This window comes from Clupea harengus, chromosome 19 (genome assembly GCF_900700415.2).
Source record: "Clupea harengus chromosome 19, Ch_v2.0.2, whole genome shotgun sequence".
In the NCBI taxonomy this organism is placed as follows: Eukaryota; Metazoa; Chordata; class Actinopteri; order Clupeiformes; family Clupeidae; genus Clupea; species Clupea harengus.
Genome location: NC_045170.1, coordinates 10,035,383 through 10,050,443, shown reverse-complemented (window position 1 = coordinate 10,050,443; position 15,061 = coordinate 10,035,383). Strand labels below are relative to the sequence as shown.

Here is a 15,061-nt window from a genome sequence, read left to right as displayed (position 1 = left end):
CTGGTAGGGCGGGTTTGGGGCGGCGGGGCGGAGGGGGGGAGGCCGGGAGTTGGGTTGCCGGAAAGGGGGCAGTTAAATAAAAATAAAAAAAGCACACTTTAATTGGTCTGTTTAGTTTCTCTGGGGATGTCAAGCTTGGAGCGTCTCCCGAGACGTAAAAAGTAAAAACCACACACGGCGCGAATGCCTTCAAGAGTGAAGAGCAACGTGGGACAAAATAACACGTTTTTAAGAGCGATATAAAAAGGTGAGGTGAACCGAAGCCATGTGTGACCGTCAGAAGTGTTGGAAGTGTTGACGTGGCCTGCCGAAAAAACACAGTGCTAGATGCCTGTACACCAGAGAGAATGCAATCCTGTTGATTTGTGACAGTGGCTTCACTACAGTCGGGCGAACACAAGTACGCTAGGCTTCTACGCTAGAGAAGAAGATAGAGGGAAAAAATAAGAAATGGTGGGGGGCTGATTTAATCTTTTGCAGCTTGCCGATGTCTCCCGTCCTTTCAAGCTGTGTTTATTTTAACGCCAAGGAGAGTCAAGGGGAAAAAAGAGAGCGAGACAGAGAGAGAGCGAGAGAGGGAGAGAGTGTGTGAGAAAAGGAGATCTGCTCTCTCTGGGAAGAGAGTACTGTGAGACTATACACTGTCTCTCTCGGAACATAGATGTGGTTAAGTTGCCTTTTTCTTTGAGACGTACAGCATTGTTTTTTTCTCATCATTATTTGTTCCTGCAGTGGCTGACCCAGTTTATGCCTGTGACTGATGTCACAGAGGAGGAGGGGTGGGGGATGTGGGCAGAATCTACCCTGGACCCCACCAAACAAAATCCCCTTCATGCAGTCTGCAGTCTCACTCCTTAGCCAGTGCAGGGCTGTGTCAGTGCGGTGAAGACAGCGCTACGGGGAAACATCGGCAGTGCTGGCTGCCATTCTGTGGTGACCTCAAACCAGGTTTAAATCAAGCCCGCTCTGCACCCCACTCTACATCCACTCCAACACTGGCAAAGCATTAGCATCAGCGTTAGCATCAGCAGTAGAACACACACACAGGTAGCAGTAGCAGCAGTGCTCTGTTATGTCAAGTTATTCAGAGCGACCAGCCATTCTCCGATGTTATATCCCACTGGTCAGTTGCTTTAGTTGTTTTAAAATGAAACGCAGGTGCTGGCCACCTTACCTAACTGTTATAGGGCCATATGCCCCGCCATCAGCCTACTAGGGGCAACAGTGGTACAGGAGGTAGGGGAGTCGTTTAGTAATCGGAAGGTTGCTAGTTCAATTCTCCACTCCTCCTTACCAAGTGTGTAAGTGTCATTGAGCAAGACACTGAACCCTTAAACTGCTCCTGATGTATAAATGCAATTTCCTTGTAAATCGCTTTGGATAAAATCGTCTGCTAAATGACAAAATGTAAAATGTTACTATAAGCCTAACCCTAGGGACTGTTCCGAGACTGTACCACTTTTAATGGGAGCATATTGGGAGTCAATATTGACACCAAGGTCATGGATTTGTTTTCATGATAAAAACAGGTCTTCTCTTCCTGTACTGCACGTGGCTTTGGGATGCAAGTGTCTTTAGCTGTAACTGCTAAAGAGCTGGTTACCCTACCCAACCTTTCAGTGGGCTAAGTGGCCTCATAGGATAGGACAGTGCACACTGTTTTGGATCATTTGGTCTTATCCTGGCACAAAAATGAGTCAACGCATTCAGAAAGGTCATGGGTCAATAAGGTCGTGGGTTTGGCTCCCAGTTATGACAGCTGCCAAAAAAACATCTACCCTCCTTTGGGATCCGAGCATCTTTAGCTGCGAGCAGTTGTGATTGCTGGAAGCAGAAGCAGACGGAGGCAGCCTGGTGGCACACACACACACACACACACAGTTAGAGTTAGTCAAGCCGAGCAGGAGGCTGCTGGCAGCCTGGGTACCGTTGGGTGAAGGTTCACGGGAGCAGAAGACGAAAGGAAGAAGAAAGCGCCGGGCTTTAGCCGACTTGGGAGGGCTCTGAGGCACTAGGTCTTCAGGGGGGAAATGAGGAGAAGAGAGAGAGAGAAAGAGAGAGAGAGAAAGAGATGGAAAAGAAGATGAGAGCTGGAGGGATAGGATGGGACGAGAGAGAGAGACAGATGTAGCAACAGGGCATGGTATGAGGAGAACAATTGTCTGTTTCAATCTCCTTTTAAATAGGGAGAGAAAAAAAGCCTTGTTCACTTCCAAGAATCCTTGTGACTTCTTTATCGACACGCACGCACCCCCCTCCCACACACACACCCCTCCACACACACACACACACACTCTAGCACAAACAGGAACAGAGCATCGGGCCAGTGCTCATAGTTCAACTGTATTTTTGCTTCCCACATCAATCCAATCACTTGCTATGATAGCGGAGGCAAACGCACTGCAGTACTGTGACAATATTCAGTGCACATACACCCACTAACCTGAGATGGATTTCCACTTTCTCACCATCACTCCGTTATGATGGGTATTGACCCGATGCAAAATGAGCTCCATGGAGACATATCAAATTAGCATAAACGGAGCCAGCCTCCAGATCCCTTGCGTGCAAATGCTGCTTGACCTTCCATCTAAGAAAATGTCACTTACGGATTCTGCATATGAAACTAAAATGTAAACACCACTCTGACATGACCGGGAGTGTGTGGCGTGTCTCCGTTCAGGAGATGCTGAACGGTTTCTGCGTCATCATTCCTCACACCCAGATATGGGAGACCAACGTCAAATAAACCACTTCCTGTGGCTTGTCATTGGCTCCGTTCAGGCAGTATGGGGCTCACATTCCAGTCCAAGGCTCAACCACAGGAAATAGGCTACACAATGACAAAGATTCAACCAACCTTGTCATGCATTGCAGGCTATAGCCCAATGCTATTTAATAGCATTTCAAAAAGCCACCTTCATTCTAGTGATGACACAGTTGAACATCACACGACACCAGCCAAATCTTGCCACTGCTGCAGCCTCTTACACAAGCCCCCTACGTAACCTCAGTTTTCAGTGCCGCCGTCGTCTCCATGACTGGCTCGACTGTTCTCTGGAGAGCGAGCGGGAGAGAGAGGGGCACCCCTTCTGACTCGCTGACGGGCTCCTGGGACCCCGCTGGCTGCTGCTGCTGCTGCTGCTGCGGCCACGGCCGTCCGCGGAATACAAACAGGTCTTTCAGAGCAGGGCGCCCCGTCTTCCGACCCCCCGACCCCCTCCAATCTCCTGGACAGTCCCTGGCCCCAGCAGGCGGCACGGCCGCACCCAGCTCTGCCCTCAATCAGACCCATTATCTCTGTCTCTGGGACGTGAAACACCAACCCCCCATCCCATTCCACCACACCCCCCTCCAACCCCCCAGGGGTTGTTGGCATTCAGTAGCTCAGCAACAAGGCCCTCCCCATGGGATGGAGGGGGGGTGGTTCTGGTCAGGGGGGGGGGCGGGGATGTCTGACATTTAGGAGAGATGGAAAGATGGAGCAAAATAGAAAAGGGGACAGAGGAAGGAAGAGAAGAACGTTTCAGTCAGTTTGGTCTGGGGGGGGGGGGGGGGGGGGGTTATATAACAAGACAGAAAGAGCAAAGCAAAGGAAACAGACTTGGAGAGAGATGGGGCTCAGACAGACAGAGGGAGAGGGAGAGAGACACAGCTGGGTATTCCTCTAGTAGCATATTTCTCCATCCAGTAAACAAATGCCGCACTGGCACGTCTTTCGCCCTGCCTGGGGGGTTGTGTGTGTGTGTGTGTGTGAGTGCGTGTGTGCGTGTGATCCATCAGTGGTTAGGGAGCCGTGGATCTGCCGCTGACAGCCCGGTTGTTCCCAGCGTAGCGCTGCTCCTTGAGCGAGTGGAGCTTGCTGGCTGCAGCAGTGCATTTTTCAAGATTATATGAACCCCCCTACCAAACCCCCCCCCCCCCCCCCCCCCACCTCCAGCTGGAGGCTCTGGCACCTGCTGCTGCGCCTCCTGCTCCTTCAGCTCCTGCGGCCCCTCTCCTTCAGCACCGAGGCAGCGGGGGCCACTTGTGATTCTGACAGTGCAGAATTCCACTGCGCGTCACGGGCCATGTGTGTCTCAATATGACAGTCCCTGTCTCCGGAGCCCATGCCAGCTGTTGTTAGCGTTCTCCTTTGTTTTGCCGTTTCTCATTTCGACACCCCCTCCTGTGGCCTCGGAGAGTGTCGTGACAAGTATTTGAACAAAATGAAGAGAAACTAAATTGCTCAACTGTAGTATTACTTTAACCGACAACTCTGTAATTCCCCTCGGCTTGTACAGAAGACGTCAAGCATTTCTTCATCAAGTCACACACACACACTATATTTCTTTTAAGGCTCGCATTGACTTCAGATCACTTTGGGATTGCACGAATGTAAAATGCTATTGATCCCTCGAACTCCTACTTCCATTCAGGGTTCTCCAAGCGCTTCCATGTGATAACAGTCAAGCAAGCAAACAGTCCCCACAGAAGAAGACGTTCAGTCCTACCTGACACAGAGATGGCCCGCACCCCGGCTCGGACCGCCTCGATACGCTTCTCATTGTTGGTAACCCTGCGTGGGGGAGAATCCGTGTGTTAGATCGCACGACGAGCAGGAACAACAACACGGGGGCGGCTTTGAAACTATTTCTGATAATGAGGAACACAGGGCAGACAATACTTGGTGCCCGAGCTAGATCTAAAAAAAGCACAGACACATGCCTTACAGTTATGCCCATTCACAACACAGAGGCGGCAAACAAGCTGGTCTCTTTCATACTGAATTTACAGTTAGCGTGTATCAATGAGATGATTGGTGTAATTGTTTTCAATGATTTACTTTGGTATTATATGTGTGTGTATGATTACTTCAGCTTTCACTTACTTGGGTATTGATGGAAGAGCTCTCTCACCCTCTGTTGGCCAGAAAGAATTAAAGCACATTGCGTTATCCAAACATTAACAAACAGACAAGATGCACTGTGTAGGGTAGGACCTAGTGCTGCCTAAACTATGCCAAAAGAGAAACCATTACTCCCAGGTCACTCCTCCCTCTTTTACTCACTCTCTCTCTCTCTCTCTCTCTCTCTCTCTCTCTCTCTCTCTCTCTCTCTCTCTCTCTCTCTCTCTCTCTCTCTCTCTCTCTCTCACTTCCCACCAAAACATACTACTCAGGCACACAAACAGCAAGCAAAAATATAAACAGCAAGAGTTTAGGGGGGAAAAAAACCACAACACCAAAGTATGTTTTTTTTTTTTTTTTTTAACAATCCATGTAGTGCTGTCGGGCTGTGAGAAATCTCTGACAATGTTGCCCTTTTAGAGTTAGCCAGCCGTCAGCACATAGCTGGAGGGTAAGCGCCTGGGATGACTCACAGATAGCGTAGCCATAGAAACAGATCCAGCGATAAACGGACAAAGATTTCCCTGAGGGGCTAAAGCATTAAGCTGAAACTGAAGACAGAACCATAAGGAGTGGTGTGTTTACCTTTCTGGGGTCGGACGATGAAGGACTGTGTGGCGCCGTTGACCAGCCGACAGTAGCCGTCTATCAGGTCGGCCATGTTCTCCGCTATGGGGAAGGACGGCGTGGTCACTGTGAGAGGCTGTGAAAACAGGGGAGTCCACAAAGGGCCATTATCAACCGCACTACAACTGCTGAGGAGAGAGAGAGAGAGAGAGAGAGAGAGAGAGACACAGAGAGAGAGAGAGAGACAGACACAGAGAGAGGGAGAGAGAGAGAGAGAGACAGAGCAGCTGTCCCCTCCCATCAGAAGAGCATGGGCCAACTCAACTCCCCCCCACCAGACACTCCCACTCATCCCACACACACACACACACACACACACACACACACACACACAGCCCGCATGTACCCACAGGCGTGCACTGACACAGACACACACAGACACTCCACTCCCCCCCCCCACCCCCAACCCACGCTCCCACACACACAGTCACTGTCTATGTTCCCTCCCACATGCTCATACTCATATAGCTTCATAGTATGATTCCCTGACCCTTCTTTTCTGCAGCAGACAGCGGAGACAAAAACACCACCACACCTCTCCGTGTGTGTGTGTGTGTGAGGGTGTGTGTGTGTCTGAGTGTTATGTGTTATCTCAGTGACAAACACCTTAGTCACAGTTTCCCTCCGCTGAAGGTCTCTCATCTCATCCCATCTGTAACATCCACACCAGCAACACACACACACACACACACACACCACACACACCACAAACGCACGCACACACACACAGACACACAGAGATAAAGACCTTCTTTCAAGAGTGTGACAAACGCCACTCTTACAGGAAGAAAGCGCTCCCCTGCTGGGTCCTGCTTCCTCAGTGTGAAGGACTATTATGAGCGAGCAATCACAGAGGCATTTCATGCCCTTTAAAAGCAGGCTGCCAAAAACAAAAATTGGCACCACAGATCAATAACTGACTGGTCACTGACAAGTGCAGCTAGAGGTGACTGCCTCGTCAGCACGTGGCAGGAGCGCAGTGGGCAGTTAGACATGCCAGACGTACCCTAGGGGGGAGGGGTGGGTGTTGCTGGTTACACATAAGCACGCACAGTTGGCAGACCAGTGTGTTGTGTATAGAGGTGCTCCAATCAAAACATGATGTGCAGAAAACATGTTTTGGGTCGCACCCTTTAAATGTTGTGCGGTTACACTGCTTTGTAATTCATCTGGGCCATTTTCATGAATGTGTGACTAAGGGGTTGCCTACAAGAAGAATTCAGCAGGTGACATTCACAGAATACAGAGCTAAACCTCCAGAGCTCAATAAAACAGACCTTTCGTTGAGATTATATGTCACAGCTGTTATGACTGTTCCAACACCCACCGTATGCTTGCAGTGTAGTAGGCTGATCACTGTGGAGTGATCGTCAGAAGGTAGGGGGTGTTGGTGGAAATGTTTTTCATACAGTCTTAGCTTTCTGACATTTCGCCAGGGTACAAGGTATATGGTTATATTTGTGTTAAAAAAACAAGCAAAAAAACAGGGATCTATTAGCCCCTCATATCTACATAGGAGCTGCTCTTCTTCCACAGAGGCAGCCATGTTGTCCCGCCATGTTTCTACAGTACACCGGCTGTATGGAGGGCCTTTCATGTTTTAACGTTGAAAAGGCAGCTTGAATTTGGGGTCACCAGTTTAAAGACGAAGAAGAAGAAAGAAGAGGAATCCGTGGTTGCTGGTGCTGGCTAACCATTTTGTGGAAATGCGGTGACAACTCCTTGTTGTGGAGTTTAAACATCACCCATTGTTTATTTCAACACCACTCCCCTTCCTCGTTGTCGCAGAACACACATTGTCATAATCACGTAGCGTGAGTGTAAACACATAAGAACATGAGCGAGATCACCGTGAATTATATGAAATATTAGTCCTCCCTGCAAGTGATAACCACGAGCCAAATGAAGTTGGCTCCGTATCAGTTTTTAAAAGGGCGTCTGTATGCCTTTGGAATTTCTAAAAGAAATACCCCGGTGTAAGGCAACACCATGATACCGCCCAAACCTAGACCCAGTGTTTTATAACAAAAGGTGCATTAAAATCACCTCCCCATTTCTACACAGATCACGCTCTTTGATCATTCTTCGCTTCACACTGTTGTGATGAGCAGTGGCTATGGTATCCACGGCAGAGATGACCTTTATTGAGTGGTCATCTTACTTGCGTGTGCGTGTGTGTGTGTGTGTGTGTGTGTGCGTGTGTGTGTGTGTACGTGTGTGTGTGTGTGTGTGTGTATGTGTGTGTGTGTGTGTGTGTGTGATCACTGTGCTGTGCCCTACCTCAGCGGCTCCGGCCACATTGAGTTGCAGCATGCCTTTGCGCTCCTTGTCCTCCAGGCATGAGTAATTGATGGTCTGCACCTGCGTGAAGTTGGCCAGATGGGTTGGCTGCAGAACAAAAAAACAAGTAAAGGGGAAGAACACAACAGTGTTTTGGGTGACTGGTTTTTATAAGGTGCAATGGTGGTGGTTTTCATGACAATATCAACACATGAGGAACAATAACAATGATGTGATGGCAGCTGTTTGAGTACTGAACATTGAATGGCTGCTCTGAAAAAATCCTGATCTACATTGCAACGCAAATCACAACTTCTCTTCAATCTATTTTGTCTATCGTCTATTTTGCATGCAGGTCTTTTTTAACAAAGGTCATTTTAACCAAGAATGTTTACAGTTCTTACAAAGCTCACAAAAGTGGGAAAAGTGGAGCTTCACAATGCAAAAATAAGCTCTCTTTCTGAATGTCATGCTCGCCATGCAAGCAAAACAGAAAAGAAAGAATGCCACTTTTGGCCCTGTGGAGCAAAATGACTGGAGGACATTTTGAGAGCTAGCTCTCCCGGGAGAGGTAAGCCTTTGGAATAAAAAATCAATGCTAGAGGACTCAGGTATGCCACTGACATTTCAATCTGATGTTAGAGTGAGTGAGTCGTAGAGCACTAACAGAATATGTGTGCGATAAACATGAAAGAATTACATGAAAGAAAGAATAATAACACTAAAAAAAGAAAAATTGTGTGTGAAGATTGTTGCATATTTGAAAAGGAAGAAATGCAAGACACCAACAGTACTGTACACCACAAGTGATTTAAAAATGTTGAATACAAAATAAATACATTTTAAGTATGATGAATTTCCAAGCATGCTATTAAATGATAAAAAATTGGTTGCATCATTGTAAACCAACAATCCTCTCGGCCTATAGTTCACATGTACCTTCACTGCCAGACATTCATAAAGAAAGTGGCATCAAAATACACTGTTTAAATACAGCATTACAGTGTGACATGCAGGAAAAGATTCCGGAAAAAGCTTCCCTCACCGTTGAGCCTTTGTCTGTCAGGTAGCTGATTCCCTCCTCCGGCCCGATGGCCAGCTCCACAGAGATCACCCAGCTCGACTGCAACACAAACCATAACATTCAATGGAGAAACTACTATGGTGTCATGAGATTGTATAGTCACAAAAGTGAGAAATGTAGATTTAAATGTATGCTAATGGCTTGACTGTAAAACTGCATCATGTGGCATGAACAACATTTTATCCTTACTTATCCAGTAGAGGGCAGTAGAGCCCACAAACAACAGCCTCAGAAATACCTTTCCGGTACCCTCTACATAGCAGCCCTCTCTTCATCATAAAAAACATTGCAAATATGGAAAATAACAGCATTATCTTACCCCAAGAGCACATTTGAAACACTCCTTATCAAATCTGTAGACCGGCCACAGGATCTCGAAGAACTTTAGGATGCTCTGTTCGTCGTTCATGTTGGCGAACTGCTTGAAGGTCTGCTGGATCAGTTTGCGCAGTGATTTGGCCTGAGTGGAGAAACAGCCAGACACATTCATTAAGCGGCTGGGCACACACACACACAGTACATCATGGTCAAGACCCCTACCAGCCATCAGACACCCTGTGCTGCGAAGAGCAATGTGGCACATGTTAAATTATATTATCGACTGGGACAAACAGATTAAAAACCGCTCAATCACCAAGACAACAACTAACCACTGTGATGCATATATGTGCGGGTAACAGGGGGGTGCGATAACGGAATTCAATAACTCCTGATTAATGGCCACTGTGTTTATGCGTCCGCCTGAGATGATTTTATCAGTTATGAGCGTGAGGTGGAAATGAAACGACCGGCTCGTGTTCTTCTCACACGCAAAACAAAGCCTCAATGGAGGCCATGTTGGGTCAGTGCCGACACAGTTAGCATGCTCAAAATTGGTTGTTGCCTTCATTTAAAATAAAATAATAATCCATAACAGACTTCTACGACAGCTGAAGACATTTTCTCTGAATGGCGGGAACACTTGCTAATTAAATATGCCACCTGGAGTTGTTGAAGACCAAACAATCTTGCCAGCAATTTCATAACAGAAGAGCCAGATGCCTGCCAAGCTCAATTGTTTGATAGGGCTTTTAAGGCGGCATTATCATGGCACTTGTACTACACTACACTACACAGAGAAATTACTTTCTGTTCATCTAGTGGTGGTCTCAACTGGAACCACTCTATGCGTCTTTGAATATGCTTTGGTGTAGATACTTTTAATAGCACCAGGATGAGGAGGCAAATCATGTTCAATATGAATGGACAGCGTTCTACTCCTCTTCCACCCTGTTTCTGGCACACTGATCTTCCTTTCTTCCCCCTCGCGTGTGCTTCATGGATGTGAGTAATTGAAGAGATTGGTGGTATTCCAGGAATGGAAACACACACACACACACAGGAATGATGTTATCGAGGGAGCTGGTAACGAGTCGACAGCCTTAAGCTCCAGGTCCCCCACCCATCCTGAAAGGAAGTTCCACTGTGTATCTTTTGCGCTCATCACGCCTCAGGGATCATGGGAAAATAGTTGGTACAAGGACTGCGTAAGATCCAAGCAACCCCCTGAAACCCAAGATGAGACATCACACAGACCCTCTTGCAGGAACATTTACATCAGTGCAGGTGTTTTATTTTACTGCACTATAAAAGACTCGGCACAAAAGGAAAACACATTTTCCTCAGTCTTTGCCAAAGCAAGAATCACTACTTCAGCGCCACTAATGGTAGCCTTAGGCTCAGAGTGAGAGTGTTAATTGCAGAAATGTCACCACTATGTAATACATCATTTCTTTAACTGCCTAATTTGATTAAGCTTTGATTGAGTTACACTCCTTGCCCCATCTGTCAGGTAATACACTGCTGTCCAGTAGAGTGAATAGCGGGAATAATCACATTAGACCCCACTACCCCCCCGTCAACAAGATGAGTGGATTCAATGCACTATCGCATATTTTATCACCGTCAAAATTAACACTAAATAAGAAAACTCTACATCTTTTTCAAGGTTTTTTTGGTAAGTTCTCCCTCCTCTATTCAACAACACTTTTAGTACATCAGGTTCATCTGCTACTAAGCTACAGATTCAACCAGAGAGCTTCCTTTAATTGGAGGTGTGATGCGATTCCCCAGAGATGTGAGCTAATGCTAGATCTGCTATTCAGTAACGCAACATGCTAACGGCATGCATGTCCGTAGGGACACATGCTGAGGGTGGGGGTAGGGAACGGAGAGATGTGAGCTAATGCTAGCTCTGCTATTCCGTAACGCAACATGCTAACGCCATGCGTGTCCGTAGGGACACACGCTGAGGGTGGGGGTAGGGGGCGGAGGTCTGCATCTAGGCTCTTTTTAATGAAAGCTGCACATGTTTTTTCACTGCAAACAGCAGTCTAGGAGCTGATATCTGGGCCAGCTTGATGGAGGGGGGGGGGGGGGGGCGGGGGGCACTAGGTAGCAGCCCCTTCTGCCCCTCACCAAGATAGGGGAGTGGGGGAGCGAGGGGTGGAGAGAAAGAGACAGTGGGTTTAACAGTGACCTTGGGGGTCAGGAGATCCCCCCACCCCACAGGCGGAGCATCTGTCCCCCTGCTTCTGCTCTCTGTGTGTGTCTCCGTGGGGTCAGCAGCAGGTCTCACTTTAAACACACACACACACACACACACACACACACGGCTCACTGAACTCCCAGTGTTAGACCCCCACACCGCTGCGTGTGCCGTGAATTCATCATCCACATCAGGCCCACACACACACACCCACACAGATACAAACACACATACACACCTCATGTCAAAACAAAAGCTCAGCCCTAGAAAGTGAAGTCACAACAATAAAAAAAGCTTCCAGGAATCATTTCGAAAATATATTTAGTATTTGGTGCAAGGTTTGGATGTAATGGTTTCTCCTGGTTTGGATCATTCCTGGTGCGGAAATGCTGGAGTCAGGGGTTGACAGATGGGGGTGGGTGCTGGAGACTGTGTGTGTGTGTGTGTGTGTGTGTGTGTGTGTGTGTGTGTGTGTGTGTGTGTGTGTGTGTGTGTGTGTGTGTGTGTGTGTGTGTGTGTGTGTGTGTGTGTGTGTGTGTGTGTGTGTGTGTGTGTGTGTGTGGGCGGTGTGTGTGTGTGTGTGTGTGTGTGTGTGTGTGTGTGTGTGTGGCCGGTGTGGGGGCAGCCAAGCCTTCCCAAGGTTGAGGCGCCCGATATGCAGAGAGGGGAGCTCGTGCACGTGGGGCTCAAGGGACCCCTCAGAGGAGGAAAAATCGAACCGGACCAAGGCCCCTTTCTTTCTTCCAAGCTGGAAAAAAAACTTCCATTTCTTCTACCGCTGCTGCAAAGGACCTGCCCAAGTTGGAAAGATTTCTGACATGGCGGTTTGACTTTACTTGCATTTCTTCATGGAACTCACCTTAACGGAATCCAGCAAACTCTTGGGGAAAAATCTTCTAAGGCCCACATCTTTCCTGCAAAACAAGGAGAAAATAATTTTAACAGAACACCAGAAGGTCAGAGGATACTGGGACCATGGACACGAGATGAAGGAACACATCCTGGAAGACAACAGGCCATTTGCCATGTCAGTCTTAGCTCAAAGAGGTCGTTAGCTGGGGACTACTACTGTGCTTTTATCAGATGGCAAACGCTCGTAAAGAGTCTGCTTTGGAGGCTAGGGAGCTTCACAATAGCTCTGCTGGGTACTGCAGTTAGCTGTGGAAACACACGCACCCACTTTAGTGCACCGTTGATGAGAAATTGATGAATGACTTAAAGAGGACCGCACGGGACCTGAACAATCTTTTACAGAGCCCTGGATTGAACGGGAACTGCGGCTACACGGCCAATAAATCTCCTTCTCCGCTGCGATCGTTTTAACATTCGCGATCGGCAGAAAGGGGAGCTTGTTAAATCACAACCGCTACGCTATTGCATTAACGTTTCACTGGCCGAGGAATTTCAGCAAATCTTTGCTGGAGCTTTATAGCTCAAGCGAGAAATGCACAAGTTTACAAGTTTGGCAATGGGGGTGAGACAACAAACACCAACGAGAACTGTCAATATTAAATGGTGAAGCATTGTGCACTGCTGCTGTAGGCTGCACTGGATGCAGTACAGAAAGCTCCAGCGCCTTTGATTTTCAATCTGGCTGATTTCCTACTTTGCTAACCCTACGTGATCTGAGATCGAGATGTCCGCAATCTTCTCAGTCCCTCCCCTCGCGCCCCCCCCCTCTCTCGCCAGTCGCCGCGGTAGCCGTCACTCAGATTGGAAGTGCACTCTGATTGGTGACCACTGGCCAGCCCTGAACGGGTCCCGCCTCCCCCCTTGGGGAGCTTGCGCCAGTGGACTGACCTGGAAGTAACCCTAGCGCGTGCACAACTGAGGTGGGAGGGGGAGAGGTGGAGAATGAGGCAGAGGGGGTGGTGCTCTGGAATGCAGGCAGAGAGAAAGGTAAAGAGAAAACTGGGAGATGAGAAAAAGAATGAGCTAGGCAAGGGGAGAGAGAGAGTGGGAAAAAGCAAAAGAGCGTGACACAAAATAGAAAGAGATTGATAGATAGATACATAAAGAGAGAGAGAACGAGAGAGAGTGAGAGAGAGAGAGAGCGCACTGGCAGGAGGCACACATTCATTATGAACTTGTCTTTGTGCTCCAGGACAAAACCCAGTTTTCGCCCGGTCCCTCGCTGGCGTTTCGACTGGACCGAGTAATGAGATGGGTAGGACATTTCAACACTCTAATGTGTTAAAGAGATTCCTCGCTCGTAATTATCCCTCTGGGCCTCCCACATAAAGCTTTTAGTTTGTGGATTTACTGGAGGCCAAGGCCAAATTAAATAATTTGTTCCTCACTGCTGCTCAATGAGAAGAATCATAAGACTGGCACTGATGGGTGACCATTATTTCCTATCTGTGAAGTGTTGAAGGCCGCAAGAGTCCATCACTTGCTAGCGATGGAAGGAGACGATTAGCATGCCAAGCACCTTTCCTCCAGAGCACCTAGCAACACATCAGGCGGAATTTATTGAAGGGAAGCTGGAAGCCTACTTATGCATCCTTGTCCATGATGGACATGCATGGAGAAACAAAAAGCATGGAGAACGGCTCAAAAGTCAACCTTACCGACTCCTGTACACTACCCTTCATTTAATTATATTATTTATATTTAATTTAAATGTATGTAATGTATATTTAATTATATATTATATTTTATATATCACCCTTCATTTAAAAATATTTGTGCATGTCAAAAGGTATCCAAACTTCAGGACACCTCCAGTCAAATCCCCGTCAGCAAATTAAGAGATTTTCTTTTTGCATGTTCAGAGGTTTGTGACATCCCTTGCACTTCTATTTTCCGTAGCTTCTCTATAATATTTCAGGAGCATCTTCATAAATGCACGTCTAACACCTCCCAACCGACGTTCATCTGAGGCCGCGCCATGAGACACCACATTTCCTGGCCGAGCTTAGAGGGATACGATGCATTCCTCGACTCCTCATGTCCTCCGAGCAAGAAGACATTTAATTTCCCCCAGGACTTGGGGACAGAAATTCTTCACTCTTAAGGGGAATGAAGGAGGAAGCACAGCGAGGGCCTCCGATTGCTTCCATCGGTAGTCCACCGCAAGCACTTCCCATGCTTCGCTCGCTGCGGCAGCGCCCTGCACCGCGGCACACAAGCAGAATAGCAATGCTTGCATGGGATTACAAAACTCTGGCGGCTTTATCGAGGAGACTGCTAATGAACAGGAATGTCAGTGGAACAACAAGGAAGAGGGGGCTCTCACTTCCATCTTAAAGTGTTAAGGCTGAGAGAAACACCTTTGCTTGTTAGAGAATTTGGAAACCAAGGAACCGGGGGGGGGGGGGGGGGGGCAAATACAATGGAATAGGAAGAGAAAGAGAGAGAGAGAAAGAGAGCAATGCCCTTTTACCGATGACAGAGCGAGAAGACCTTAGAGTCTGAATCTAATTGGCGATCTTCATCAGATCTCCCTCCTGGAGAGCAAACAGGCTTACTGGTCTGGCCTTGTTACATGCTAATCACAGCTATGGTCAATATGCAGTGGTTTCTCGACCTTCAAGCACTAACGACAGCATTCATCTGCTTCTCCATCCAGAGGTGTTTGTGGACCTGGACACCGATCCCTGGATCGATAGTGAACACGCTAGCGCTTCTGTACCACATGTCAACAGGAAACTCT

The 15,061-nt window shown here is 47.8% G+C and overlaps 1 protein-coding gene across 20 annotated transcripts in view; it reads right to left on the bottom strand.

The window, feature by feature from the left end:
- The window catches only part of ptk2aa (protein tyrosine kinase 2aa), a 92,107-nt gene that overhangs the window by 24,360 nt on the left and 52,686 nt on the right, over window positions 1-15,061 (bottom strand). For 10 of the 20 annotated variants that reach the window (XM_031586624.2, XM_031586616.2, XM_031586617.2 and 7 more), the window contains exons 8-15: window positions 12,266-12,320; window positions 9,199-9,339; window positions 8,841-8,918; window positions 7,796-7,903; window positions 5,474-5,591; window positions 4,871-4,901; window positions 4,494-4,558; window positions 1,928-2,017 (exon numbers count right to left, since the gene is read on the bottom strand). In XM_031586624.2, coding sequence (XP_031442484.1) covers window positions 1,928-2,017; window positions 4,494-4,558; window positions 4,871-4,901; window positions 5,474-5,591; window positions 7,796-7,903; window positions 8,841-8,918; window positions 9,199-9,339; window positions 12,266-12,320 — 686 coding nt within the window. The remainder of the gene's footprint in view (window positions 1-1,927; window positions 2,018-4,493; window positions 4,559-4,870; window positions 4,902-5,473; window positions 5,592-7,795; window positions 7,904-8,840; window positions 8,919-9,198; window positions 9,340-12,265; window positions 12,321-15,061) is intronic. The other 10 variants (XM_031586626.2, XM_031586627.2, XM_031586631.2 and 7 more) reach the window with 1 other exon arrangement.